The 27,943-nt window shown below is 48.8% G+C and overlaps 1 protein-coding gene across 1 annotated transcript; it reads right to left on the bottom strand.

The window, feature by feature from the left end:
* Window positions 1–455: 455 nt before the first annotated feature.
* Window positions 456–25,964, bottom strand: TTLL9 (tubulin tyrosine ligase like 9; the record flags this gene model as incomplete). Its single annotated transcript, XM_032218640.1, has 13 exons — window positions 456–1,210; window positions 3,368–3,489; window positions 4,516–4,629; window positions 6,590–6,786; window positions 9,904–9,962; window positions 11,060–11,147; window positions 13,327–13,367; window positions 15,967–16,057; window positions 17,066–17,134; window positions 21,191–21,376; window positions 21,695–21,806; window positions 23,169–23,261; window positions 25,888–25,964. Coding segments are annotated over 13 exons (1,320 nt in total), but the record flags the coding sequence as incomplete, so codon positions are not given.
* Window positions 25,965–27,943: the final 1,979 nt, after the last annotated feature.

Raw genomic sequence — 27,943 nt, 5'->3', positions numbered from 1 at the left:
GTCTGCAAGAACAGCATCGAAGTTCAGAGAGTACCAAGCACCCTACAGTCCTCCTCTTCCTTCTCCTTCCGCTTTTTCCTCCTCCTCCTCCTCCTCCTCCTCCTCCTCCTCACATACCCCACTCCCTTTTAATACTGATGATGTTCCCTAATTGGGTCATGAAACGTTTGCAAGAAAACCACCAAGCTCAGAGAGCACCAAGGACCCCACAGTCTTCCTTCCTTCCTTCCTTCCTTCCTTCCTTCCTTCCTTCCTTCCTTCCTTGATGATGTTACCTAGTTGGGTCATGAAACGTCTGCAAGAAAACCACCAAGCTCAGAGGGCACCAAGGCCCCTCTGTTGTTGTCCTCCGCCTTCTCTTCCTCCTCCTCCTTCTTTCCCCTCCCTCTCATCCTCCTTTTCCTCTCCTGCCTTCATTCTCCACCAACTCCACTCCCTCCTAGCACTGATGATGTTCCCTAATGGGGTCATGAAACGTCTGCAAGAAATCCACCAAGCTCAGAGAGCACCAAGGACCCCACAGTGCCCCTCCTCCTTCCACCTCTCCACAAACTCCCCTCCCTTCTACTACCCCTGGTGATGTTACCTAGCGTGGTAAGGAAACATCTGCAAGAAAACAATCCTGTTCAGAGACCCCCCAAGGGACCCCACAGTCCCTGGATTATATTCACCGTTAAGACCAAAAGAAGGTTTCCAAATGCTTTGTGGTGCAAAGGCGTTCTTTTATGATTCCCGCTCGTTCCAATAGATTTAAATTGGCATCCGGATGGGCAGAAGCGTTCTCCCGCTAAGATTTCCCTCTTTCTGCCCAGCTTCGGTGCCACCGGGTGGCAATTCTGGGCAGAGCCAACATCTCAACAGCCTTTTCCCCACGTTTCACAGCCAGTCGGCCTCCGGAAGGCATCTCCGCCAGGGAGATAAACTTGCTGTTCATCCATCTTCAGAGCTGTTTGGTGCCCACAATCAACCCTGCCAGTCGAAACTCCTTCAAGGGGCATCCAGACGAAGGCAGCAAACCTGGAAACGATTCCTGGTTAAGCTCTGTAAAGCAGGGAGCTCCCTCACCCTCCTCTCCCCTGTCCGGATTCTAGTTGTTGTATTTTAAACATCCAGCCGCCACTGGATGTTAAGGCTGGGCCTTAAATTTTTTGCTGAGCCGGTGACGTTTTGAAAAGTTGCTGCAGCTGCTTCTTTCTGTCGTTGCTGTAACCTGCAGCAGAGGAGATAGGATAGACTAGAATAACAGAGTTGGAAGGGGCCTTGGAGGTCTTCTAGTCCAGCCCTCTGCTCAAGCAGGAGACCCTTGTGTAATTACAGAATAACAAGAGTTGGAAGGGACCTCGGAGGTCTTCTAGTCCAGCCCTCTGCTCAAGCAGGAGACCCTTGTGTAATTACAGAATAACAAGAGTTGGAAGGGACCTTGATGGGCATCTAGTCCAGCCCTCTGCTCAAGCAGGAAACCCTTACAGAATTAAAGAATAACAAGAGTTGGAAGGGACCTCGGAGGTCTTCTAGTCCAGCCCCCTGCTCAAGCAGGAGACCCTTACAGAATGACAGAATAATAAGAGTTGGAAGGGACCTTGGAGGTCTTCTAGTCCAGCCCTCTGCTCAAGCAGGAGACCCTTGTGTAATTACAGAATAACAAGAGTTGGAAGGGACCTTGATGGGCATCTAGTCCAGCCCTCTGCTCAAGCAGGAAACCCTTACAGAATTAAAGAATAACAAGAGTTGGAAGGGACCTCGGAGGTTTTCTAGTCCAGCCCCCTGCTCAAGCAGGATACCCTTACAGAATGACAGAATAACAGAAGAGTTGGAGGGGACCTTGGAGGTCTTCTAGTCCAACCCTCTGCTCAAGCAGGAGACCCTTGTGTAATTACAGAATAACAAGAGTTGGAAGGGACCTTGATGGGCATCTAGTCCAGCCCTCTGCTCAAGCAGGAAACCCTTACAGAATTAAAGAATAACAAGAGTTGGAAGGGACCTTGGAGGTCTCCTAGTCTAGCCTCTTGCTCAAACAGGAGACTCTTACAGAATGACAGAATAATAAGAGTTGGAAGGGACCTTGGAGGTCTTCTAGTCCAACCCCCTGCTCAAGCAGGAGACCCTTACAGAATGACAGAATAACAAGAGTTGGAAGGCACCTTGGAGGTCTTCTAGTCCAGCCCTCTGCTCAAGCAGGAGACCCTATACCAGTGATGGCTAACCTTTTTCTAGAGGTGTGCCAAAATTGCACGCACCACACGCATGCCCACCCACCAGCGCCTGCGCGCACGACCCCCTCCCCCAGGAAAAACTCGGGAGCCTGGGGAGGGTGAAAAACAGGCCCAACATCCCAACCGGAAGTACGGGAACAAACAATTGAACTTCCTGTTTGCCCGTTGGGCCGTTTTTCGCCCTCCCCAGGCTCCGGAGTTCTTCCTGAAGCCTGGGGAAGTGAAAACGGCCTCCCCCAGCCCTCCGGAAGGTTGGAAAACCAGCTGGCCGGTGCACAGATGCTAGCTAATATGGCTTCGTGTGCCACCTGTGCCATGCGTGCCATTGGTTCGCCATCACAGCCCTATAGCATTTCAGACACATGGCTATCCAAACTCTTCTTAAAACCCTGCAGTCTTGGAGATACGACAAGGTTAATTTTTTTAAAAAAATGGTAATGGGAGTCCTTGAGTTAGGACCCCAATCAGGACCAGAATTTTAATTGCTGTGTCCGATCTTGCAACCTTTTATTTTAACTACCTCGGTTGTTAAGCAAGTCCCCGCAGTCGTTAAACGAACCGCGCGGTTGCTCAGCAAACCCAGCTTCAACGACAGGCGAGAGTCCTCGACTTCACAATTGAGCCCCCCAATTCCTGTTGTCAAGTGGGAACAGTTGTTGAGGGCCACTGGCCCCATTTGGCCACCTTTCTGGCCTCGGTTGTTAAGCGAAGCACCGCACAGTTGTTAAGTGACCAATCCGGTCGTTAAGTAAATCCAGCTTCCCATTGATTTGGTTTGTCGTAAGGGGGGAGCACACGGCCCATGGGACACAGCCACGGTCATAAAGAGGAACCAGTTGCCAAATATCTGAATCTTCATCACCTGATGGTGGGGATGCTGCAAAGGTGGCGGCTATTTATATGCCGATTGCCGAGCATCCTAATTCTGATCACGTGACCATGGGGATGCCACGACGGTCGTAAAGTGGGCACCCGTCAGGAGGCACATTTTCCCAGCGCCCTCATGACTTTGAACGGCTGTTAAACGAATGGTCCGTAAGTCGAGGACTGCCTCTCTGGACCAGCCCGCCACTACGCGCTGCCAGCCTCCAAAGCCCCAGAATCCCACCTCGCCCGCCCACCCCCACAACAGCCACCCACCGGGTGCAAAATACCTAGGTGTGTGTTCGCCACAAAGCCGTTCATCGGCGTGTCCAGGTTTGCGTCTTCTCTGCTGACGGGGCCGTCGTTCCACATGAGATCGAAGCCCCCGATGCGTTTTTCCTTCCCTGTCAAACTGCAAGGATAAAGAATGGAAGGGAGGAAGGAAGGAAGGAAGGAGGAGGAGGAGGAAGAAGAGGAAGGGAGGGAAGGAAGGAAGGAGGAGGAGGAGGAGGAAGAAGAAGAAGAGGAAGGGAGGAAGGAAGGAGGAGGAGGAGGAAGAAGAGGAAGAGGGAGGGAGGGAAGGAAGGAAGGAGGAGGAGGAGGAGGAAGAAGAAGAAGAGGAAGGAAGGAAGGAGGAGGAGGAGGAAGAGGAAGGGAAGGAAGGAAGGAGGAGGAGGAGGAGGAAGAAGAAGAAGAGGAAGGGAGGAAGGAAGGAGGAGGAGGAGGAAGAAGAGGAAGAGGGAGGGAGGGAAGGAAGGAAGGAAGGACTAAGGGTGACATTTCCATTTATTTCCATTTATTGAATTTATAGGCCGCCCAATCCCAGAGGACTCCGGGCGGCTTACAGAAATAAGAAATATTAAAAAGGATTAAAACAAATAAGACACAACAAATTAAAAAACACATCATGCACCCAGTCTAAGTGGGGCTGGACCTCAGTCAAGGGGTCAACACCCCCAGGCCTGCCGGAAAAGCCAGGTTTTAATAGCTTTACGGAAGGCCATGAGAGTGGGTAGGGTCCGGATCTCGGGGGGGTAGCTCATTCCATAGGGCCGGAGCGGCAACAGAGAAGGCCCTACTCCGAGGCGTCACCAGCTGGCATTGTCCAGCTGATGGACATGATAGCATCTTCCAATATTTTTTTGGGGGGGGGGGGGGAGCTGCCACAAAGAAGATGAGGGTCAACTTATTCTCAAAAGCCCCTGAAGGCAGGACAAAGTAACAATGGATGGAAACAAACAAAGGAAAGAAGCAATCTAGAACTAAGGAGAAATTTCCTGACATGGGCAGCCATGAAGCGAGGGAGATAAGGAGGGAGAGCCCTTGACTGAGGTCCAGCCCCACTTAGACTGGGGGAGTCTCCTAATGTTGTGGTGGGAAAACCGGGTGGAAATGCCACCCGCCCACCCGCTCGCCTCCGTCTTCGTGCTCCACTCACCGGCCTTCCATGTCCACAATGTTCAATGTGTCTTCCAAGATGCGCGTCTTGAGGTCGTGGTCTTCCTGGCTGCTAGCGGTCAGCGAAGGAGAGGCGTTGACCTCCAAGAGCCACCTGCGCTGGACAAGACGAAGAAGGTCAGGGACAGAAAGGGGGAACGGGTTGCAGCCTACGGTCGGGCGGTTCTTCCAGTACAGTTGTTTGGAAGTCTGGGTCCTTTTTCTTGCAGGCGTTTCATGGCCCAACTATGGAGCATCATCAGTGTGGGAGGGAGTGGGGTTTGTGAAGAAGAGGAAGAGGAGGACTGTGGGGTCCTTGTTGCTCCCTGAGCTTGATTGTTTTCTTGTGGGGGTTTTATGACCAAACTAGATAATAACATCAGGGCTAGAAGGGAGTGGGGATTGCAGAGAGGGAGGAGGGCAGGAGGAGAGGAGGAGGAGGAGGAGGAGGAGGAGGAGGAGGAGGAGGAGGAGGAGGAGGAGGAGGAGGAGGAAGACTCCGAGGTCCTTGGTGCTCTCTGAGCTTGGCTGTTTTGTAGCAGGCATTTCATTACCCAACTAGGTAACATCATCAGTGCTAGAAGGGAGTGCAGTTTACTTTCTGTTTATATGCTTGTCCTATCAGTACCAAGGACCCCACGGTCCTCTTCTTCCTCCCTCCCCCTCCTCTCCCTCAACCACTGCCTCCTCTCCGCAACCCCACCCCTTCTAGCACTGATGTTGTTGTCTTCCTCCTCCTGCTCTTCCTCCTCCTCCTCCCTGCAACCTCATTCCCTATTAGGGTGGGGTTTGTAGAGACAAGAAGGATGGGGAAGAGGAAAAGGAAAAAGAGGAGGAGGAGGAGAGGACAGTGAGAACTGTGGTGTCCTGGATGCCCTCTCAGCTTGGTGCTTTTCTTACAAACGTTTCATGACCCAACTAGGGAATATCACCAGTGTACTAGAAAGGACTGGAGTTTGTGGGGGAAGAGGAAGGAGGAGGAGGAGGAGGAAGAGGAGGAGGAGAAAGAAGAAGGAAGAAGAAGGAAAAAGAAGAAGGAGGAGGAGGAGGAGAAGAAGGAAGGAGGAGGAGGAGAAAAAGAAGAAAGAAGGAGGAGGAGGAGGAGGAGGAGGAGGAGGAGGAGGAGGAGGGAACTTGAGGTCTTTGGTGCTCTCTGAGCTTGGTGCTTTTTTTGCAGATGTTTCATGACCCAAATAGAGAACATCATCAGTGCTAGAAGGGAGTGGGGTTTGCAGAGAGGAGGAGGAGGAGGAGGAAAAGGACTGATGTTACCTAATTGTGTCATGAAATGTCTGCAAGAAAACAACCAAGCTCAGAGAGCACCAAGGACTTTCATAGTTATTTCCCTTCCTCCTCTTCTCCTCCACAATCCCCTCTCTCCTAGCACTGATAACGTTTCCTAGTTTGGTAAAGAAATGCCTGCAAGAAAATCACCAAGCTCCCAGAGCACCCAGGGGCCCCATCACCAGGGTTGATGCCAAAGAACAAGCAGCCCTCAAACTTTAACTCCATTCAGGACCAGAATTTCCATCAGTTATAACATTACTGGCCGGCTGGGGTATTCTGCGGGACAAAGTCAGCCCCCCCCCCCTGTCTTAAAAGGTCAAAGGTTGGGGGAAACAGTGCCTGAAGATCCACTCCGCTGTGTCAGGCCTGCAGCCATATTTTCTTTTGAGTCTTTGGCCTGCCACACTTTCTACTATTCTACTATGCATTTTCTATGGTGGGAAAATGGGATTGTACGGAGTTAGATGATAGGTAGCCATAACAACATTCTTTCTAGAAAGCCAAGGTCATCCTTTGTCTCTGCACCTCTGCACCTGACCAGAACTGGATGGGTGGAAGCTGCCAGCGTGGCAGTGGGAGATTGGACCATGGGATGGACTTGTGGGTGTGGGGGGCAGGATCTTGAACTTCCGACTGGGTGGGGGAAACCGGGAAGCTTTCAGGTTCGGGTTTCCCCAGATGTGCCAAGACGTCTCTCTTAATCGATTGGGACTTTGAGGAATCCTTTGCCTCGGACTCTGATTTACTTTTGGATGCTATTGGGATCCCCGACACGCTGCCTCCCTTACGGCTTGAGGTTCTGGTCGATCAGGATGTCGTAGCCGTAGAGCTCGAAGCAATGCTTGTCGCTGATGATGACCTTCTGGACGCTTTGAAGGCTCTTGATGAAGATGTTGTCCATCTCGGAGAAGAGCATCTCCACGGGTTCCGCTCCGTGCTTGGCCGTCAGGTAAAGGCGGAACTGCTGGATCATCCATTTGCAGCCCTGCAGGTGGGGAGAAAGCCAGAGGGGGGGGGATCCTGCGCGGGGGTTCCACCACAAAACCGCGGATGACAAAATCGCGCTCGACGAAAGAGCGTACGTGACGTCATCACAGCGCGACGAAAACATCGCGCTGTGATCGATAAATGTAAAAATAAAGCGCAAACCTTACCCTAACCCCCCCAAACCTAACCCTAAACCTAACCCTTAACCTAACCCTTAACCTAACCCTAAATCTAACCCTAAACCTAACCCTTAACCTAACCCTTAACCTAACCCTAAATCTAACCCTAAACCTAACCCTTAACCTAACGAAAAACCTAACGCTAACCCTTAACCTAACACTAAACGTAACCCTAACGCTCTAAACCTAACCCTAAACCTAAACCTAACCCTTACCTTTATGTGAATCGGCTTGCTTTAATTTTATTTTTATTTCAATTTTTAATTTTTTTCGTCGCACTGTGATGACGTCAAATGCGCGCTTTCGTCGAGCGCGCTTTTGTGGGCCGCGGTTTTGACGGGTCACGCTGTGCGGGGGAGGATGGGCCTTCGCCTTGAGGGAAGACCCCCCCCCTCTGAAGTTCACCTCCAGAAATGAGACACTTGAGTTTCTTCTCTGTCTTTGGTGCCATAACATTGACCCTCTCTTGGCCCATCGCCCATCCACACGGGTGGGGATTTATTTCGCTCTTTAGTGGTCAGTTTGCGGGGTCCTTGGTGCTCTCGGAGTTTGGGGGGGGCTTCTTGTAGACATTGAACCAAGCAGGGAATATTATCAGTGTTAGAAGAGAGTGGGGTGAAGAGGAGGAGGAAGAAGAAGAGAGGGAGGAGGAAGAGGAAAGGGGGAGGAGGACTGTGGGGTCCTTGGTGCTCTCGGAGCTTGGGGGGGGGGGCTTCTTGTAGACATTTCATGAACCAACCAGGGAATATTATCAGTGTTAGAAGGGAGTGGGGTGAAGAGGAGGAGGAGGAAGAAGGGAGGGAGGAAGAGGAGGAGGGCTGTAGGGTCCTTGGTGCTCTCAGAGCTTGGGGGTCTTAATGTAGACGTTTCAGGACCCAACTATGGAACAGCCTCAGTGATAGAAGGGAGTGAGGCTGGAGAAGGAGGAGGAAGAATGCGGGGGGCCTTGGTGCTTTCAGAGCTTGGTGGTTCTTGCAGGCGTTTCATGACCCAACTAGGGAACATCATCAGTGCTAGAAGGAAGAGGAGGAAGAGGAGGAGGAAGACTGTGAAGTCCTTGGTGCTCTCTGAGCTTGGTGGTTTCCTTGCAGACGTTTCATAACCCAACTAGGTAACATTGTCAGTGCTAGAAGGTAGTAGGGCATGTGGGGTAGAGGAGGAGGAGGAGGAGGAGAATGAAGAGGAGGAGGAGGAGGACTGTGGGGTCCTTGGTGCTCTCTGAGCTTGGGGGTTTTCTGTAGACGTTGCCTGACCCAACCAGGGAATATTATCAGTGTTAGATGGGAGTGGGGTGAAGAGGAGGAGGACGAAGTAGAGAGGGAGGAGGAGGAGGATGGGGGTTGAGAGGAGGACAACTGTGGGGGTCCTTGCTGCTCTCTGTGCTTGGTGGTTTCCTTGCAGACAATTTCATGACCCAACTAAGTAATATCATCAGTGCTAGAAGGGAGGAGGGTTTTATGGAGAGGAGGAGGAGGACTGGGGAGTCCTTGGTGATCTCTGAGTTTGCGGCCCAACTAGGGAATATTATCAGTGTTGGTATAGAGAGGAGGAGGAGGAAGAGAATTATGGGGTCCTTGCTGGTCTCTGAGCTTGGTGTCATGCAGACGTCTCATAACCCAACTAGGTAACTTCATCAGTGCTGGAAGGGAGTGTGGTTTGTGGAGGAGGAGGACTCCTCTGGGGTCCTTGATGCTCTCTGAGTTGGGTTGTTTCCTTGGGAGACGTTTCATGGCCCAACTAGGGAACATTCTCAGTGCAAATAGGGAATGAGGTTGCAGAGAGGAGGAGGAGGAGGAGAAGGAGAACAACATATTTGCTAGAAAAGGTGGGGTTGCGGAGAGGAGATGGTTGAGGGAGAGGAGGGGGAGGGAGGAAGAAGAGAACTGTCCTTGGTACTGATAGGACAAACATATAAACAGAAAGTAAACTGAACTCCCTTCTAGCACTGATGATGTTACCTGGTTGGGTAATGAAACGCCTGCTACAAAACAGCCAAGCTCAGAGAGCACCAAGGACCCCACAGTCCTCCTCTTCCTCCTGCCCTCCTCCCTCTCTGAAATCCCCACTCCCTTCTAGCCCTGATGTTATTACCTAGTTTGGTCATAAAACCCCTATAAGTAAACCACCAAGCTCAGGGAATACCCCACAGTCCTCTTCCTCTCCACAAACCCCATTCCCTTTTAACACTGATAACGTTCCCTAGCTGGGTCATAGAACGTCTGTAAGATGCCACCAAGCTCAGAGAGCACCAAGGATTCCATAGTCCTCCTCCTCCTCCTCCACTCCCTTCTAGCACTGATGTTCGCTAGTTGGGTCATGAAACATCTGCAAGAAAACCACCAAGCTCGGAGACCACCAAGGTGCCCACAGTTGTCATCTTCCAATTCCTACTCTTCATTCTCCACCATCCCCACACTCTTCTCGCCCTGATGATGTCACCTAGTTGGGTCACGAAACGCCTGCAAGAAATGAATCCGGATGGCAGCCGTAGACACATCCACGCCGTCCCAGTCAACATCTGGCTATTTTTGCCCTCATCATTATTGCAAAAATGACAAAAGAGCCACCATGGAGCTCCGTTCTTATTCTTTGCTTCATTTTAAACACGGGAGTCTTATAAACCACACCAAGAACTTATAGAGCCGAGGTGGCGCAGTGGTTAAATGCAGCACTGCAGGCTACTTCAGCTGACGGCAGTTCGGCGGTTCAAATCTCACCGGCTCAGAGTTGACTCAGCCTTCCATCCTTTCGAGGTGGGTAAAATGAGGACCCGGATTGTTGTTGGGGGCGATATGCTGACTCTGTAAACCGCTTAGAGAGGGCTGAAAGCCCTATGAAGCGGTATATAAGTCTTAACTGCTAACTCCTGTGCAACCTCATAACAGGAAGGACCAAGAGTTATAAACGGAAGATTTCTTTTTTTTAAAAAGGCTTACTTTCTCTGGATCGTAGTCGGGAGCTGTCTTTTGCACAGCGACGTTGGTCAGGTGGATGTCTGGCATCCAGGGAGGATGTAAGGATCGTGCAGGTGGAAAGAAAAAGTGAGCAAGGGAAAAGTCTTCGGTTTTCAACGGTTCGTTCAGCGACCGCTGAAATTTGACAGCGGCACTTTAAAAAGGGATTCCTGCAACACACAGCTAGCTGTTAAGCCTGCAGCCATCTTTCCTTTTGGATCTCAAGCCGGCTACACTTTCTATTCTTCTGCTGTGCATTTTCTATGGTGGGGAAACTGGGAGTAGGGGGATTGTATGGAGTGAGATGATATGCAGCCATAACAACATCCTTTCTAGAAACCCAAGGTCATCCTTTGTCTCTGCACCTGACCGGAACTGGATGGGAGGAAGCTGCCAGCGTGGCAGTGGGAGATTTGACCATGGGATGGACTTTGGGGGTGTGGGGGGCCAGTTCTTGAACTTCCAACTGGGTGGGGAAAACAGGGAAGCTTTCAGATTTTGGGTTTTCCCAGATGTGCCAACGTGGCTCTCTTAATAAATTGGAACTTTGAGCAATCCTTTGCCTTGGACTCTGATTTAATTCTGGATGCTATTTGGAACCCTGATGCTCGCTACGTCAGCATTGTTGACTTATCCTCCTCCTCCTTCATTTAATCCTTCCTAGCAAATTCCATCTTTTAAGATGAGTGGACTTCAACTTCCCAGAATCCCTCAGCTAGCCATGCTGGGTAATCGTGGGCCAGTCACTTTTTTTTTTTAGCCCTAAGGAGGCGGCATTGGCAAGGCAGTGACCAAGAGTCCACATTTTAATTTGAAGACACACCAAAATGACAAATGGTTTGACTACTTCAGCCTTGGCAATGGGTCAACTTCAATTCCCAGAATTCCCCAACCAGCAGGCTTTAAAATAGAGGGGGGACTTCAATTGCCAGAATCCCTCAACCAGCAGGCTTTAAGATGGATGGATTCCCAGAATTCCCCAGCCAGCATTCCTTAGTTAGACTCTCCTGGGTTTTCCAGCCAGCAAGAGGGACTTCCTGCAACTCCGGCAGGATCCCCCACCCACCCCGTCTAAGGTCCCTGCCTCCCCCTCCCCAGTTGCCCCTCCAGGCTTCCCTGGGAGCAGGGAGCAGGATACACTGGTCATCCAGGGTGTTGAGGGTGAAACGCGTGTTGGAGAAGCGAGCAAAACCGTCCCGGTACAGCCAGGCTTTGAGAGGGAGATACTGCGGGAAAGAGAAGTTGGTGAGGGGAGCCAGGATCATCCCGGAAATCCAGCCTGGGTCACTTTCAGATAAAAGGACTTCAACTCCCAGAATCCCCTAGCTAGCATGATGGACTTCAACCCCCAGAATTCCCTAGTTAGCCTGCTTTAGGATGGACTTCAACTCCCAGAATTCTCTACCCAACGTGGTTTAGGAAATAAGGACTTCAACTCCCAGAATCCCCTAGCCAGCATGATGGACTTCAACTCCCAGAATTCTCTAGACAGCCTGCTTTAGGATAAATGGACTTTTAGTTCATTGAAAGTGAAGGAATAAATAGTGATAGTCAAACAAATAAGGTACCATGATAATGTATATAAATATATTGGATTTGATAATATGTGAATTCATATAAATTACAAGTGATGACTATGGAAAGGAAGCACAAAAACCTTGTAACCAATTGACACAACTGTATGTGATGAAAGATGGTTTTGTGTTTTATTTCTTGTTTATGTTTGTCTAAAAATAAATAAATAAATAAAAAAGGATAAGTGGATTTCAACTCCCAGTATTCCTAGCCAGCATGCTTGAGGAAGAATGGACTTCAACTCCCAGAATCCCCTACCCAACATGATGGACTTCAACTCCCAGAATCCCCTATCCAACATGCTTGAAGATAAATGGACTTCAACTCCCAGAATTCTCTAGACAGTCTAGGATAAGTGGACTTTGTAATTCCCCAGTTAGCATGCTTTAGGATGGACTTCAACTCCCAGAATTCCTAGCTAGCATGCTTGAGGAAGAATGGACTTCAACTCCCAGAATCCCCTATCCAACATGATGGACTTCAACTCCCAGAATTCCTAGCCAGCATGCTTGAGGAAGAATGGACTTCAACTCCCAGAATCCCCTATCCAACATGATGGACTTCAACTCCCAGAATTCCTAGCCAGCATGCTTGAGGAAGAATGGACTTCAACTCCCAGAATTCTCTACCCAGCATGGTTAAGGAAGTATGGACTTCAACTCCCAGAATTCCTAGCCAGCATGCTTGAGGAAGAATGGACTTCAACTCCCAGAATGCCCTATCCAACATGATGGACTTCAACTCCCAGAATTCCTAGCCAGCATGCTTGAGGAAGAATGGACTTCAACTCCCAGAATCCCCTATCCAACATGATGGACTTCAACTCCCAGAATTCCTAGCCAGCATGCTTGAGGATGAATGGACTCCAACTCCCAGAATCCCCAACATTGTTGATGAATTATAATCTTCAGTTCCCAGAATTCCCTAGTCAGCATGAAGGTCGTCCTTGACTTACAACAGTAATGGAGCCTCTTGAGGTCATAAGTCTCAACAATTGTAAACCAGGTCAGGAGGCCAGCCTGATTTTGCAACCACTGGTTTGCAGCAATCGTTAAGTCAATGTGGCAGTCATAAAGCAAACACTGAAGTCATTAAGTGAACCCATTGCTTGCCCTGAGGCATTTTTAACAAAAACCAGAAGCAAACTTTGATTTTTGGCAAAAATGTCACACCTCACAGCCGTAAATGCAGCCTGGTTGCTAAGCGCCCCAAAATCCAGTCACATGACTGCAGGAGGGGGCGTGGCCATCAGAACTGCAAGCCTCACTTTCTGACGGGCTATTGTGTTCGCTTAATGACGGCCATAAGGAAGGCTGTAAAGTTGCATCAACGGTGCCACGGCCGTAATCGGCATTCTCCATTAAGGTCGTATGTCGAGGACTAGCCTTATAGGTAGTCCTCGGTTTACAACGGTTCGTTCAGAACGACAACGGCAGGGAAAAAGGAGGCTTAGGACTGTTTTTCATAGTCAAAACATTTGTTAGCGTCCCTGGGGGTCGCGTGATCGAAATTCAGAGGCTTGGCAACTGGCATGTACTTATGACGGTTGCAGGGTCTCGATCCCCTTTTGCGACCGCCTGAGGTCACTTGGGGAAGCCAGATTCACTCAACAACCAGGTTGCTAATTTACCGACTGCAGCGACCCGGCAGGAAAGGTCGTAACTTGGGGCAAAGCTCACCTGAGCGATTTTTCACTTAACAACGGAAAGGTTGGGCTCTGTTGCGGCCGTAAGTTTAGGACTACCTGTATTCCCAGGATTCCTTCGCCCCCTTGAATTTGGTTAAAAAGCCTTTCGGCTAGGATGGGAAGGCAAGAGACGTTTCACTCACCGACATTACCAAGACGTAGACACGCAAGTCGAATTTCCGACCTGGGAAACACAGAGAAAGAAATCGATTAAATCAATAAAAGGTTTATCGGCTTTTATTAAGAGGGAGTCAAGCTATTCTTCAAGGCACCTGAGGGTAGAACAAGAAGCAAAATGGGTGGAAACTAATCCAGGAGAGAAGCAACCTAGAACTAAGGAGAAACTCCCTGACAGAGAGGACAATTAACCAGTGGAACAGCCGGCCACTAGAAGTCATGAATGCTCCGTCACTGGAGGTTTCTAAGGAGAGACTGGAAAACCATTTGTCTGAAATGTTATGAGGTCTCCTGCTCAAGCAGGGGGTTGGACTAGAAGACCTCAGGGATCCCTTCCCATTCTGTTATTCTGTATGAATGTTGTTCTGTGATACGGCCTCTTCATTCCGGGGGGGGGGGGTGTCTCAAAAGATGGTCTGGCATTTCCTTGGGGTACCCCAAACAACTTTGTGGGCGCTCTCTCTCTCTTCTCTCTTTCTCCCTTTTTCTCTCTCTCCTCTTTTTCTCTCTCTCTTTCCTCTCTCCCCCGCTTTTTCTTTCTCTCCTCTCTTCTCACTATCTTTCTCCCTTTCTCTTTCTACTCTCTCCTCTCTCTCTCTCTTTCATCTCTCTCTCCCTCTCCTCCCTTTCTCTCTCCCTCCCTCCTTCTCTCTCTCACTCTCTCTTTCCTCTCTCTTCTCTCTTTTTCTTTCTCCCTCTTTCATCTCCTCTCTCTCCTCTTTTTCTTTCTCTCCCTCCTTTTCTCTCTCCTCTCTCTCTCTTTCCTCTCTCCTCACTCTCTATCTCTCACTCTCTTTCCTCTCTCTCCTCTCTCTTTTTCTCTCTCTCTTTCATCTCTCTCCTCTCTTTTTCTTCCTCTCCCTCCCTTTATCTCTCTCCCCTCTCCTCACTCTCTATCTCTCTCACTCTCTCTTTCCTCTCTCTCTTCTCTCTTTCTCCCTCCCTTTTTCTCTCTCTCCTCTCTTTCCCCCTCTCTCCCTCTCCTCTCTTTCTCTTTATCTCTCCCTCCATCCCTCCATCCCTTTTTCACTCGCCTCTCTCTTTTCTCTCTCTCTTCTCACTCTCTCACACTGTCTATTCCCTCTCTCTCTTCTCTCTCCTCTCCCTCTCTCTTTCTCCTCTTTCCTCTCTCTCTCTTTTCTCTCTCTCTCTCTTCCCCCTCTTTTTCTCTCTCTTCTCTCTCTCTCTCTCTCTTCCCCCCTTCTCTCTCTCTCTCTCACTCACACACACACACACACACCCCAAAGTGACAATGGCACTAAAAAAAAGCAGCTTGGGGCCTTTTTATACACAATTGGAGCCTCCCCCTGGTCAAGTGATCAAAACCCAGACCTCTGGCAGCTGACTCATGTTTATGACGGTTGCAGGTTCCCAAAGTCACGGGATCCGCTTTTGCGACCTTCTGACCAGCAAAGTCAATGGGGCAGCCAGATCCACTTAACAATCTTGGGAAGAGAGGTCGTAAAATGGGCCAAAACTCACTTAACAACAACAACCATTGGGTCTGGCGATCATCGGGGTCGTAGTTTGACTACCTGTAACGCAGTTGTGAAGTGAGCCAGCCTTCCCCACGGACTTTGATTGTCAGAAGGTCGCAAAAGGGGGAATCAGGTGACCTCGGGACACTGCAAAATCCACTTAACAACCATCTCGCTTAGCAACAGAAATTGCAAAGGCTCCGTTGCGGTGGTAGGATTCTCTCTGTAGGAGGACAGCAATAAAGACACTACTCAGAAGTAACTACGGGTCGTTCTTGGTTCTTCGGACCCAAAAGAGCAGGAGGTGGCGCAGTGGTTAGGGTGCAGTATTGCAGGCCACTTCAGCTGACTGTTATCTGCAGTTGAGCGGTTCTAATCTCACCGGCTCAAGGTTGACTCAGCCTTCCATCCTTCCAAGGTGGGTGAAATGAGGACCCAGACTGTGGGGGCGATATGCCGACTCTGTAAACCGCTTAGAGAGGGCTGAAAGCCCTATGAAGCGGTATATAAGTCTAACTGCTATTGCTATTGCTAAAAGTAGATGCTCTCCCAAGAAATTTGAACCCGGGACATGGCTAGCTAGGAAGCTGAGTATACAGAAGTCCTCAACTTAAAAGAGCTCATTTAGCAACCGTTCAAAGTTACAACAATACTGAAAAAATGGCTTATGACCGTTTTCACACAACCGTTGTGGGATTTCCCCAGGTCCCACAATCAAAATTCGGAGGCCTGGCTAACGACTCATATTTATGACGGTTGCGGCATCCGGGGGAACTCACATGATCCCCTTTTGCGACCTTCCAACAAGCAAAGTCCATGGGGAAGCCAGATTCACTTAACAACCAAGTTACCCATAGTTATGACGGTTGCAGTGTCCCAGGCTCACGTGATCCTCTTTTTTATGTCCTTCCGATGAGCAAAGTCAATGGGGAGGTCAGATTCGTTTAACAACCCTGTTACTAACTTAACAACTGCAGCGATTCGCTTAACAATGGTGGCAAGAAAGCTCGTCCAATGGGGTGAAACTCACTTAGCGACCATCTCACTTAGTGACAGAAATGTTGGGCTCAATTTTGGTCGGAAGTCGAGGACTAACAGTATCTGGGTCGTGCGAATGGGGCAACTTACCCCCTATTAAATACGGGTTCTCGATATAACGCTGAGCAACGTAATTCTCCACCGGAATGTCATCTTTCTGATCATCGGTGCGCACGGCATCCTGGGGAAGAAACCGGGGGTCCCGGTGGGCTTAGGAAGAAGAACAAAACCAGCACCTGGCTTTGGTCCATGTGTGCTGGATCGTACAGTGACAGCCACCATCTTGACTCTGCCGTCGCTAAGCGAGACGACCTGCAGATGTCCTTCCATCTGGCCATGATCGAGAAGGGGCAGTAAAATTGTCTATGGCCCTTTCATGGTTTGTGGACTTCAATTCCCAGAATTCCCAAGGCAGCCATGCTGGCTATGGCCCCTTTAAGACTTGTGGACTCCAACTCCCAGAATTCCTGAGCCAGACATGGTAACTATGGCCCCTTTATCACTTAGGGACTTCAATTCCCAGAATTCCTGAGGCAGCCATGCTATCTATGTCCCCTTTATGACTTGTGGACTCCAACTCCCAGAATTCCTGAGGCAGCTTTGCTTCACAACTTCCTCTTTCCTGGGACTTAACTGACTTATCTCCTTCTTTAACCGTCCTATCTCTCTTCCCCTTCCCAAAGTCAACTCTGTGTTCCTTCCCATCCATGGACAGGACATCCAGTCATCCCAGAAGACCTTTGGAGACCCCCTCAATGGGCTCTCCAAGCCAATGGACCCATCTGACCTCCTCCATCTCCCCAACTTCTTAGGAGACTTCTGGTTGGAGTGGTGAGGATAGAGGAGAAGACGAGGTTCCTCCACTCAGATGCTCTTCGGTCTTGGAGAGGGCTGAATGGGAACCCACCTGAGATGCCACCACCACCCAAGTGGAGAAGGACTAGCAATCCTTTCCAGACCAGAAGCTTTGAGGCCACAGAGAACCTGAGAAGTTCCCCGTTGGTGGCTCCAACCCAGAACCTCAGAAGGACATCTCCACCTTCCATTGGTGGATCAGCTCTGGGTCTAAGGACCAGAAGAAGACTGGAGGCAGCAGCCTCGAGCAGCTGAGGCCCAAAGAGCCAAGCTTCAAGGTGGGCTCTTCCCAGCCAATCCCTTCCTCAGAGGTGAGAAGAAGGAGGCAGCTCACCTTCCTCCAGTCAATCACATCCTTGAGTTTCCGGAAGAGAAAAATGCCTCTGCCTTGAGATCGGGCAACCTGCGGGAGGCGAAGGAGAGGGTCACTCTCTTTCTTGGGAGATCTGGACCTCCCCTGGCATCCTGAGGTTACCCTTTCCTCGGGATTGCCATCAACCCTGCCAGGTAAGCCAAGCATGACCAGGTGGGAACACAAGTGAGCTCAAAATATCTGTGGCTGAACGTAGATAGGACGGGGCAGGACAAGGGGTAGGATAGGGAATGGAATGGAATGGAATTGAAGAATAGAATAGAACAGAACAGAAAATGTGGGACAGGGCAGGACAAGGAATGGGATAGGATAGGATAGAAATAGAGTAGAGTAGAGTAGAATAGAGTAAAATATGGAGTAGAATTAAAAATGATAATAGGATAGGATAGGACAGAATAGAACAGAACAGAAAATGTGGGACAGGACAGGACAAGGAATGGGATAGGATAGGACAGAAATAGAGTAGAGTAGAGTAGAGTAGAGTAGAGTAGAGTAGAGTAGAGTAGAGTAGAGTAGAGTAGAGTAGAGTAAAATATGGAATAGAATTAAGAATGAGAATAGAACAGAACAGAACAGAACAGAAAATGTGGGACAGGACAAGGAATGGGATAGGATAGGACAGAAATAGAGTAGAGTAGAGTAGAGTAGAGTAGAGTAGAGTAGAGTAGAGTAGAGTAGAGTAGAGTAGAGTAGAGTAGAGTAGAGTAGAGTAGAGTAGAGTAGAGTAGAGTAAAATATGGAATAGAATTAAGAATGAGAATAAAACAGAACAGAAAATGTGGGACAGGACAGGACAAGGAATGGGATAGGATAGGACAGAAATAGAGTAGAGTAGAGTAGAGTAGAGTAGAGTAGAGTAGAGTAGAGTAGAGTAAAATATGGAATAGAATTAAGAATGAGAATAGAATAGAACAGAACAGAACAGAAAATGTGGGACAGGACAAGGAATGGGATAGGATAGGACAGAAATAGAGTAGAGAAGAGTAGAGTAGAGTAGAGTAAAATATGGAATAGAATTAAAAATGAGAATAGAATAGAACAGAACAGAAAATGTGGGACAGGACAGGACAAGGAATGGGATAGGATAGGACAGAAATAGAGTAGAGTAGAGTAGAGTAGAGTAGAGTAGAGTAGAGTAAAATATGGAATAGAATTAAGAATGAGAATAGAATAGAACAGAACAGAAAATGTGGGACAGGACAGGACAAGGGATAGGATAGGATAGGATTCTGCGCATGGGCAGAAGCAAGAAACAAGATGCCTATAGCACTGCCAAGAGAACCAGTTTGGGGGCAGGGCAGGCCAAGTTACTACTACCTACTCGTCTGATGCTCCCCTCCCTGCCAGCCCTCCCCCCCCCAAAAAAAACCTTCAATTCATCTGCAAACCATCTTCGAAAGCCTCCTGGGGAGCTGCTCCCGACTTTGGCTGGGAAGATTTCCTTGCCTCGTTTGAAATTGGCTTTTGCTTCTGCCCCAGGGGAGGCCGGATTATGGAATCAAAGAGATCTAATGGAAGAGGAGCCCCCATTCCTCCTCCTCCTCCTCCTCCCACTCACCCTCCCCGCCTTCCTCTTCTCACCACCATTTGCAACCTTTCAAATGCAACCTCAATTGAGAAAATCCTCATTTTCTCCCCCAATCTGGGTGGAAAGGAGGAGGAGGAGGGGGGGGGAGCCCCCATTGACTGGAGGGAAGGTGCCTTGCTGGCCATTAACACAAATTATCATTTGAGGAGTTAAATAATTTCTTGGCAGGAATTCAGAGGCTCGTTTGCATAAGTTTCCCCCCCCCCCTTTTTTTATTTAGGGGAAGAGGGAAGTACTGCCAGCTGTGCCTGCCTTTTATCTGCCCAGCAATGATCCTTCCTGATGTGAGCCCTGCAGATGGAGGAGGAGGGAGGGAGGGAGGGAGGGAGGAGGAGGAGAAAGAGGAAAGGAAGGAAGGAAAGATGGAAGAAAGGAAGGATGGATGGACAGAAGGAAAGATGGAGAGGAGGAAAGGAAGGAAGGAAGATATTGATGAAGTAAGGAAGGAAGAGGAGGAGAAGAAGGGGAGGAGGAGGGAAGGAAGGAAAGATGGAAGGAAGGAGAGGAGGAAAGCAAGGAAAGAAAGAAAGATGGAAGGAAGGAAAGATGGAGAGGAGGAAAGTGAAAGTAAGGAAAGGAAGAGGGAGGAGGAGGAAAGGAAGGAAGGAAGATATTGATGGAAGGAAGGAAGGAAGGAAGGAAAGAAGGAAAGGAATGAGGGAGGAGGAAAGGAAGGAAGATGATGAAAGGAAGGAAGGAGAGGAGAAAGGAAGGAGGGAAGGAAGATATTGATGGATGAAGGAAAGAAGGAGTAGGAGGAAGGACAGGAGGAGGATGAAAGGAAGGAAGGAAGATATTGATGAAAGAAAGGAAAGGAAGGGAGGAGGAGAAGGATGGAAGGAAGGAAGATATTGATGAAAGGAAGGAAGAGGAGGAGGAGGGAGGGTGGAAGAAGGGAGGAGGGAGGGAGGAGGAAAGGAAGGAAGGAAAGAAAGATGGAAGGAAGGATGATGGAAGGAAAGTTGGAGAGGAGGGAAGAAAGATATTGATGAAGTAAGGAAGGAAGGGGAGGAGAAGGAAGAAAAGATGGAAGAAAGGAGAGGAGGAAGGGAAGGAAGGAAGATATTGATGGATGAAGAAGAAAGGAAGGGAAGAGGAGGAAAGGAAGGAAGGAAGGATTGATGAAAGTAAGAAAAGGAAGAGGGAGTAAAGTAATGAAGGAAAGAAGATATTGATGGAAGGAAAGAAGTGAGTGGGGAGGAAGAAGGAAGGAGGAAGGAAGGGAGATATTGAAGAAGGAGGAAAGTACGGTAAGTAAATAAGTAAATGAAGGAAGGAAGGAAAGAAAGACGGGGAAGAGAAAAGGAAGATATTGATGAGAGGAAGGAAGGGGAGGAGGAGGGAGGAAAGGAGATATTGAAGGAGGAAAGTAAGTAAATAAGTAAATGAAGGAAGGAAGGAAAGAAAGAAGGGGGAGGAGGGGGAGGAGGAAAGGAAGGAAGATATTGATGAAGGAAGGAAGGGGAGGAGGCGGGAGGGAGGGAGGGAAGATATTGAAAAAGGAAGATAGTAAGTAAGTGAAGGAAGAAAGGAAAGAAAGAAGGGGAGGAGGGGCCTCTCATAGTTCTTACCTCTCCCCCAATTCTCTTCCGGGGGAGAGGAAGGGGGGGCATTGGGTAAGGCCTGGGAAGATGCCACCCCCCCCCCCCCGAGGGCAAAGCTCCAATGCCCCCCCCCTCAAACCTCAGGCGAAGGAAGGGGTAAAGTGTGATGGTTTGGATTCCCACCAGGAGGCCCTTGTGCGTTTCTTTCCTTGTTTTCTGGGGTGACTTTTTATTTTATTCCAAAAGTTAAAATAAAAACTCTACCAGAAGGGGAGGGAAGGAGGGAAACTTTTAACAAAAATCAAAAGAAAAATAAATAAGACATTAAAAAAAAAATGGGTAGAGAGAAGACACAAACATATATACAGCATCCCCAGTAATAGAATACTGGTAAATCTATTGTAGCAATCTTTGTTTCCTACTCCCCTGTGGAACAGACCTTCCTCCTCCTCTCTCCAACTCCTTTTCTTTCTCTCTTTCCTCCTCCTCCTCTCTCTCCTTCTCCTAGTCTCCTCCTCCTCCTCTTTCTCTTCCTTTTCTTCTCTCCTCCTCTCCATAAGCCACACTCCCTTCTAACACTGATGATGTTACATAGTTGGGGTCTGAAAAGTCTGCAAGAAAACAGCCAAGCTCAGAGAACACCCAGGAGCCCACAATCCTCCTCCTCTTTCTCAGTTCTTTCTTCCACTTTCTTCCCCCTCTCCTCCTGCCCACATTCTCCTCTTCCTTTCTTTCTCCACCTCCTGTTCTCCTCCTCCTCCTCCTTTTCTGCCCCCTCCTTCTCCTCTCTACAAACCACACTCCCTTGCAACACTGATGATGTTACTTACATGGGTCATGAAACGTCTACAAGAAAACAGCCAATTCAGAGAACACCAAGGACCCCACCCTCCTCCTCCTCCTCCTCCTCCTCCTCCTCCTCCTCCTCCTCCTCCTCCTCCTCCTCCTCCTCACCGGTTTCATGATCCAAGTGATGCCGGGATTTTTCCGAAACTCCTCCACAAACAGGTGATACTCGGAGGGCATCTCGAAGGTTTTGGGGAAGAAGTCGCACTTCATGGCCTCCAGCTTCCCGGATTCCCTCTCCAGCTGTTTCCGGAGGCGCTTCAGGTTTTTCACAGTGTAGTTTTTCCGAGTGAGCTGTGAGGACGAGAAGGGCAGGAGAACGGCTTAAGCCAAGGGGTCCCCCCAGATCAGAATCGGCCAGGAATTCCGACGATTCCAGCTAATAGAAATCATGTGTCACAGCTGATCGTCGGAAACGCCCGTATTGGGCGAACCGGTAGCATATATATATTTTTTGCTACTGATTCAGGCAAACCGGTAGCAATTTTTTTACTAGCGGTTTGGCCGAACCAGTCCGAACCGGTAGCATTTCACCCCTGGCCTCCAGGTCACCTGGGCCAACTGTTCACCTGCCCCTCCCGTCCCGTCCTCCCCCTGACCAGGGTTGCCTACCTCGTAATGGTTGCGGAAGTGGCTGATGCGGACGTGCTCGTCCATGTAGGTGTGGTCGAAGTTCTCCTGCAACCAGCGGACGTCACACCAGTAGAAGTCCCACTCGCCCTCGCTGGGGACGAAGGCCAGACAGAAATGGTGTCAGCCAACAACTCTTCTAGCTTTCTCAAAGTAGTTGCGCACACACACACACACACCCTCAGGCACCGAAAGTCATCGTCGTCGTCATCATCATCATCTTCAAAATCCCTTGAGGGGTGGAGTCGGAATGGAGCTAGCCGAGTGTTTTAATGGCCAGATACCCTTCCTGTTGCCGATGAGGAGTTTTGTTCGGCAGATATATTCCCAGCGTACCCAGAGAGAGAGAGAGAAATATCCGCCTCTCCCTAGGATCGAACTTGCCGATTGTCAGGCGAGAGCTCCACCCCTAGGCCACCACGCCACCCTAGACACCCAGTGTGGTTCTAAAATTCTACAGTCGACCTCGCAAGCGCTGGGAACCTCCCAGTCAGAAGTGAGTTGCTCCCGGTTCGGGAGAACTCATAGTGGTAATTAACCAGTAGTGATGGCTGGCTGGCCATGCCCCTGAACCAGCTCGCTCTGATGCTCGCCCTGCCTCATCTTTGCCATGTGTATCTACACAACTGCCTCCTAGTGCCTACACATAGGTAAGCAGCCTGGGCTGCTCGGGGAGCCTTGAGGCTTCGCAACCATCACCTCCTAAGTGGGATCGAGCCCTCCCCGCCTCCTCGACGCACGGAGGCAAAGAGGTGGCAGTTTCGTTTGCTGCCGGCGAGCCTCTAATCCGCAGTTTATTCACGAGAGAGCAGATTTCTGGCTTGCTTGGCTGCTGCCCCCCGCCTGGAGTTCACAAGCAGCGAACAAAACCCCACACCCCACAGTTGTCCGCCTCCTCCTCCTTTTCCTCCTCCTCCTCTTGAAACCCTCCCTTCCTTCTAGCACTGATGATGTTACCTAGTCGGGTCATGAAATGTCTGCAAGAAAACCACCAAGCCCAGAGAGCACCAGGGACCCCACAGTCTTCCTCCCACCTCCCCTTCCTCGGCTCCTCTTCCTCCTCCTCTTCCTCCTCCCCTCTGCTCTTGAAACCCTCCCTCCCTTCCAGCACTGATGATGTTCCCTAGTTGGGTCATGAAACGCCTGCAAGAAAGCCACCCAGCTCAGAGAGCACCAGGGAGCCCTCATTTCAACCCTGGAATGCTACTAATATTCTCCTTTTATCACAGGAATCTCCTAAACCGTGATGATCCAAAGGAGCAGCTCTGATCCCTGATCTCAGAAATATTCCGACTCAGAGGACGCGCCAAACTTTTTGAATGTGCCCACCAGAAACCAGAAACCTGGCTTTTCCCCTAAGCTTCCGTGGAAGAGGGAGAAACGTCTTCTTGGGCCCTGCCAGCTTTTGATCGTCTCCATCATATAAACAAATAAATAAATATAAATAAATCTCAACTCTTTGACTTCCACCCATCCGGGTCGCTGCTGAAGGACCTCTAAGATGGTGTTGGTGAGGGCACACTTGAATCGGATGGAAGCTCGGGGTTCCCTGTTTGAAAATATAATAAAAATTAAATGATGTCAGGTAATGAGGATTTAATAGCTGCCAGCTGATGTAAGGTTGTAAGCTGTAAGCTGATAGCAATAGCAATAGACTTATATACCGCTTCATAGGGCTTTCAGCCCTCTCTAAGCGGTTTACAGAGGGTCAGCATATTGCCCCCAACAATCCGGGTCCTCATTTTACCCACCTCGGAAGGATGGAAGGCTGAGTCAACCCTGAGCCGGTGAGATTTGAACCGCTGAACTGCTGATCTAGCAGTAGCCTGCAGTGCTGCATTTAACCACTGCGCCACCTCGGCTCTGATGCAATGAGGATGATTCAGCAATACAGCTTTGGCCTCTTTAAGACTCTGGTGAGGTCCACACACATCATTTACTGTTGTACGTGCTGTCTATTTAAAGGAGGCCATGTCTGCCTCTCCTACTGTCTCTCTCTTCGTGTATTTCTTTTCTCTCCTTGTGTGCGTAGCTGAGTGGTAAGGGATTTATCCCCATGTATATGTCTGTATATATTTGTAGATAAACTACTATTAATTGTATAAAGCAGTGATGGCGAATCTTTTCAGCACCGAGTGCCCAAACTGGAAAATGCAAACATCTGGATGGCACACATATTCCTGTTTTTTGGGTGTTTTCAAACCATTTTTAAGCTGTTTTCATGCCATTTTCTGGTCCAAAAAAGGGCCCGAAAAAAGGCTTGGAAATGACTCCAAAACAGCCTGGGATTTTTGGCCATTTTTAAGGCTGTTTTCTGGAGCTCCAGTGCCCATGAAGACCAGCTGCAAAAATGGCTCAAAATTCTGCTTGGAAAACAGCCCCCCCCAAACATCCTGTTTTTTTGGCCATATTTCGGGCCGTTTTCTGGCGCTCAGGTACCCACGAGGACCAGCTGGCCGGAAACCAGAAGAACAGCTGGTGCTGGCAGGTGTGCCCATAGAGAGGGCCTTGTGCGCCACCTCTGGCACCCGTGCCATAGGATCGCCATCAGGGGTATCAAGGCTCTGCGTGCTGTCTTTTGCTCCTGGGTTTATCTCATAATAATATTTAGGCTGTAAGATGTTTTACAGAGGGCATCTAGATCCCCCCCATCCAAAAAAAATGGCTTCTATGTATTTGAATTTACAACCTAAATGCTGGAGATGTGATTGTATGGACGCTACATATTTTCATATATGGTGGCCTTCCAAAAAGGTTAAGGTATTCTGGATAAAAATATGATGGATTATGCAAAATGGTCTAAAAAAAAAAGGATAAAGTTTACCCCCCAGCTATTTTTGTTAGGTATAATTACTGACTGTACAGCACTAGAGATTAATTTGATTTTGCACTTGATAAGAGCCGAGGTGGCGCTGTGGTTAGGGTGCAGTACTGCGCTGACTGTTATCTGCAGTTCGGCGGTTCAAATCTCACCAGCTCAAGGTTGACTCAGCCTTCCATCCTTCCGAGGTGGGTAAAATGAGGACCCTGTTTGTTGTTGGGGGCGATATGCTGACTCTGTAAACCGCTTAGAGAGGGCTGAAAGCTCTATGAAGCGGTATATAAGTCGAACTGCTATAACTGTAGCTAGATTGTGGGTGGCGCAATACTGGAAGAAGGAAGATTTGTTTACTATCCAAGAATGGACACTGAAAATCACAAATTTAGCAGAGATGGCTAAAATATCTGCGTATCTCAAGGACTATTCAAACGAGAGATATAAATGAGTCCCCTTCAGGGAAAAGGGCGGCATATAAATGTAATAAATCCAATCTAAATCCAATAAACGAGACTGGGAAAAATGGATTGACTATATTCAAAATAAATATGGGTCTAGGAAATCTCAGATAGCTTATGATTAAGATCAGAGATGATACAAATTGTTTATAGTCAGCCTAGCAAGGAGGAGCTAAGCTCAATTCAAAGACGTTATTAATTTTCTACTTTCTCTTTAAGTATATTTCAAACTGCTTTTTTTAAAGATTTATACCTTGTATTGGTTCTGGGAAGTGAGGGGGGAAAAGTTGGGAGGGTTGGGGGGGAGGGGGGAGGGAGCGGAAATAAAATAAAATAAATAATAGTTAGGCTGCCAAATGACAAATTTTAAAAAATCCCTTTTCTTTCAAAATCCAGCAAGCCACACTTTGTATATATATAGGAAGCAGCCCATGGGCTTTTTTCTTACAGGGCCCTGAATTATAAGAGGATGAAGGAAAGATAAAGATTGCTCCATTTGTGGGTTTTACAGCTGCTTGGGTCTGTTTTAACATGTCTCTAGACCTCATGAAGCATAAGTGGCATGATGTACAGGTTTTCCTTGACTTATGACTGGTGAGTTAGCAGTGATTCAGAGTCCTGACAGGCTTGTATGACAGATCTATGGTTGGTTAGTAGAAACAGAAGTTAAGAAACTCAAAAGTGGAAGAGAACGATCAACTTATACAATGAAAGTTTGTTAGTATGGATAAGCAAATATTATTATCACAAGGCAATTATGAATGCGATGAATGTTACTATTGCTATTATTATTTTTCTAAATTCATTGTGCCCAGACAATCTGTCTTTGTACCTTTTGATATTTTTTTCCCCCTGCCTAAAACTTTTTAATTTTGGATATTTAATAGAAAACCACCCACCGTTCCTTCAGCTTTTGGCAACCGTAAGGTCCTTTATGATTTGCATTCTGCAACGAGATCAAATTAACACATTCAGAACAGTTTCAAAATAACTTTCTGTTTCTTTGGAATGATTATTTGTTTTTAAAAAAGATATTTTATGTGATGGGGTGAACTGCAGCTCTCATTGAATAGATCCTCCGTAATTAAGATGAATGTTTTTACTAAATATGTTTTTTTCTGGTAGAGATTTCACCAATACTTATAACCTATAACTCAGAAATTCACTTAGCAACCAGGGCAAAAAAAGTCTGTAAAAATGGGGGCATGACTCACTTAACAGCTGCCTTGCTTAGCGACAGAGATTTTGGCTCAAATTGTGGTCATAAGTCGAGGGCTTATTTTTATCTCTTGGCCACATTTGTATCCTGCTGCAATCCAACTAGATTCACTTAACAACCAACTTACCAACCATAGTGATTCACTTAATGGCAAGGAAGGTCATAAAACGGGGGGAAATTAACCACTGTCTCACTTAGCGACAGAAATCTTGGGCTCAACTGTAGTCGTAAGTCGAGGACCATCGGTATTGATACGTTTATCTCTTTGCCACATTTCTATCCAACTCCTTGTGTGGGCATAGGTAGTCCTCGACTTACAACAGTTCATTTAGTGACCGCTGGAAATTACAAGGGCACTGAAAGAAGTGCCCTAGGACCGTTTTTCACATTTACGACCGTTGCAGCATCCCCGTGGTCACATGATCAAAATTCAGGCACTTTGGCCACGGACTCATACTTACGACGGTCGCCGTGTCCCAGGTCATGTGTGTGATTCCCTTTTGCGACCTTCCAACGAGCAAAGCCAATGGGGTGGTTAAGATTCACTTAACAACCGGGTTACTAACTCAGAAGCTGCAGTGATTCGCTCAGTGGCGAGGAAGGTCGTAAAACGGGACAAAATTAACCACTGTCTCACTCAGCAGCAGAAATTTGGAGCACAGTTTGTGGTCACAGGCTGAGAAATGCTGGGAATTAAAGCCCACCCCTCTTAAAGCAGCCACGTTTGACAAACCAGGATCCAGTCTAAGCCTCGACCCCGTTGCAACGACCGGAAAAGTTTCAAACAATCCACGATCCGAATAAGCCACGATTCTTTTCAACCTTGCAAGCCGCCATCGCCGGGCAGCATCCCGTATTTTGCAATGCCAACTTGCCAGGTTCAAAAGCCCATCCCTGTCTGGCCCCAACCAGGCGCCCCTGGGGTGAGGGTCGAAGGCTGGATTACAAGCCCCATCATCCACTCTCGGATGATGCTCAACGACCGCGGGGCCAGCTGGGCAGGGACAGGACCCTCCATCGTCCCCAGCCGGCCTTATTCCGCCCCAAGCTCGTATGGCTGGGGACGATGGGCTTTAGAAGGGGCTGGAGAAGGCGACGGGGAGGGGATTCCCGCCCCTCCCGCCCCTCGACCTTGTTCTTGGCCATGCTGGTCCTCCCTCCGATGCGCGTCTCGTCGCCAGGGCAACCGGGGCTTCTATGGGCGGGGCTTAGTGGGGTGGGTGGAGGGAAGTCACACACCCCGCCCCCTTATTGCATGCCAGCTGGGTGGTCTCTCTCTCCCCCCCCCCCCCGTCTCTTTTTGCAGAGCAGCGTAGATTCTAGACCAACCCGCCACCCAAGCAGGAGACCCTACACCATTTCTGACCGATGGCAGTCCAGTCTCTTCTTTGAAAGCCTCCAGCAATGAAGCTCCCACAACTTCTGAAGGCAACTTCTGTTCCATGGGTTGATTGCTTTCAAACCGGACAGTGTTTCTCAACCTTGGCAACTTGAAGATGTCCGGACTTCAACTCCCAGAATTCCCCAGCCAGCATTCGCTGGCTGGGGAATTCTGGGAGTTGAAGTCCAGACATCTTCAAGTTGCCAAGGTTGAGAAACACTGATATAGGATCTCCTGCTCAAGCAGGGGGCTGGACTAGAAGACCTCCAAGGTCCCTTCCAGCTCTATTCTCCTTCAAAATCAGATTCCTGACCCTCTGCTCCGTCCGCCCCTCTTCCTATCCCCCCAAAGATTC

This window comes from Thamnophis elegans, chromosome 5 (genome assembly GCF_009769535.1).
Source record: "Thamnophis elegans isolate rThaEle1 chromosome 5, rThaEle1.pri, whole genome shotgun sequence".
Lineage (NCBI taxonomy): Eukaryota > Metazoa > Chordata > Lepidosauria > Squamata > Colubridae > Thamnophis > Thamnophis elegans.
This window is presented reverse-complemented; position numbering and strand designations above follow the sequence as displayed.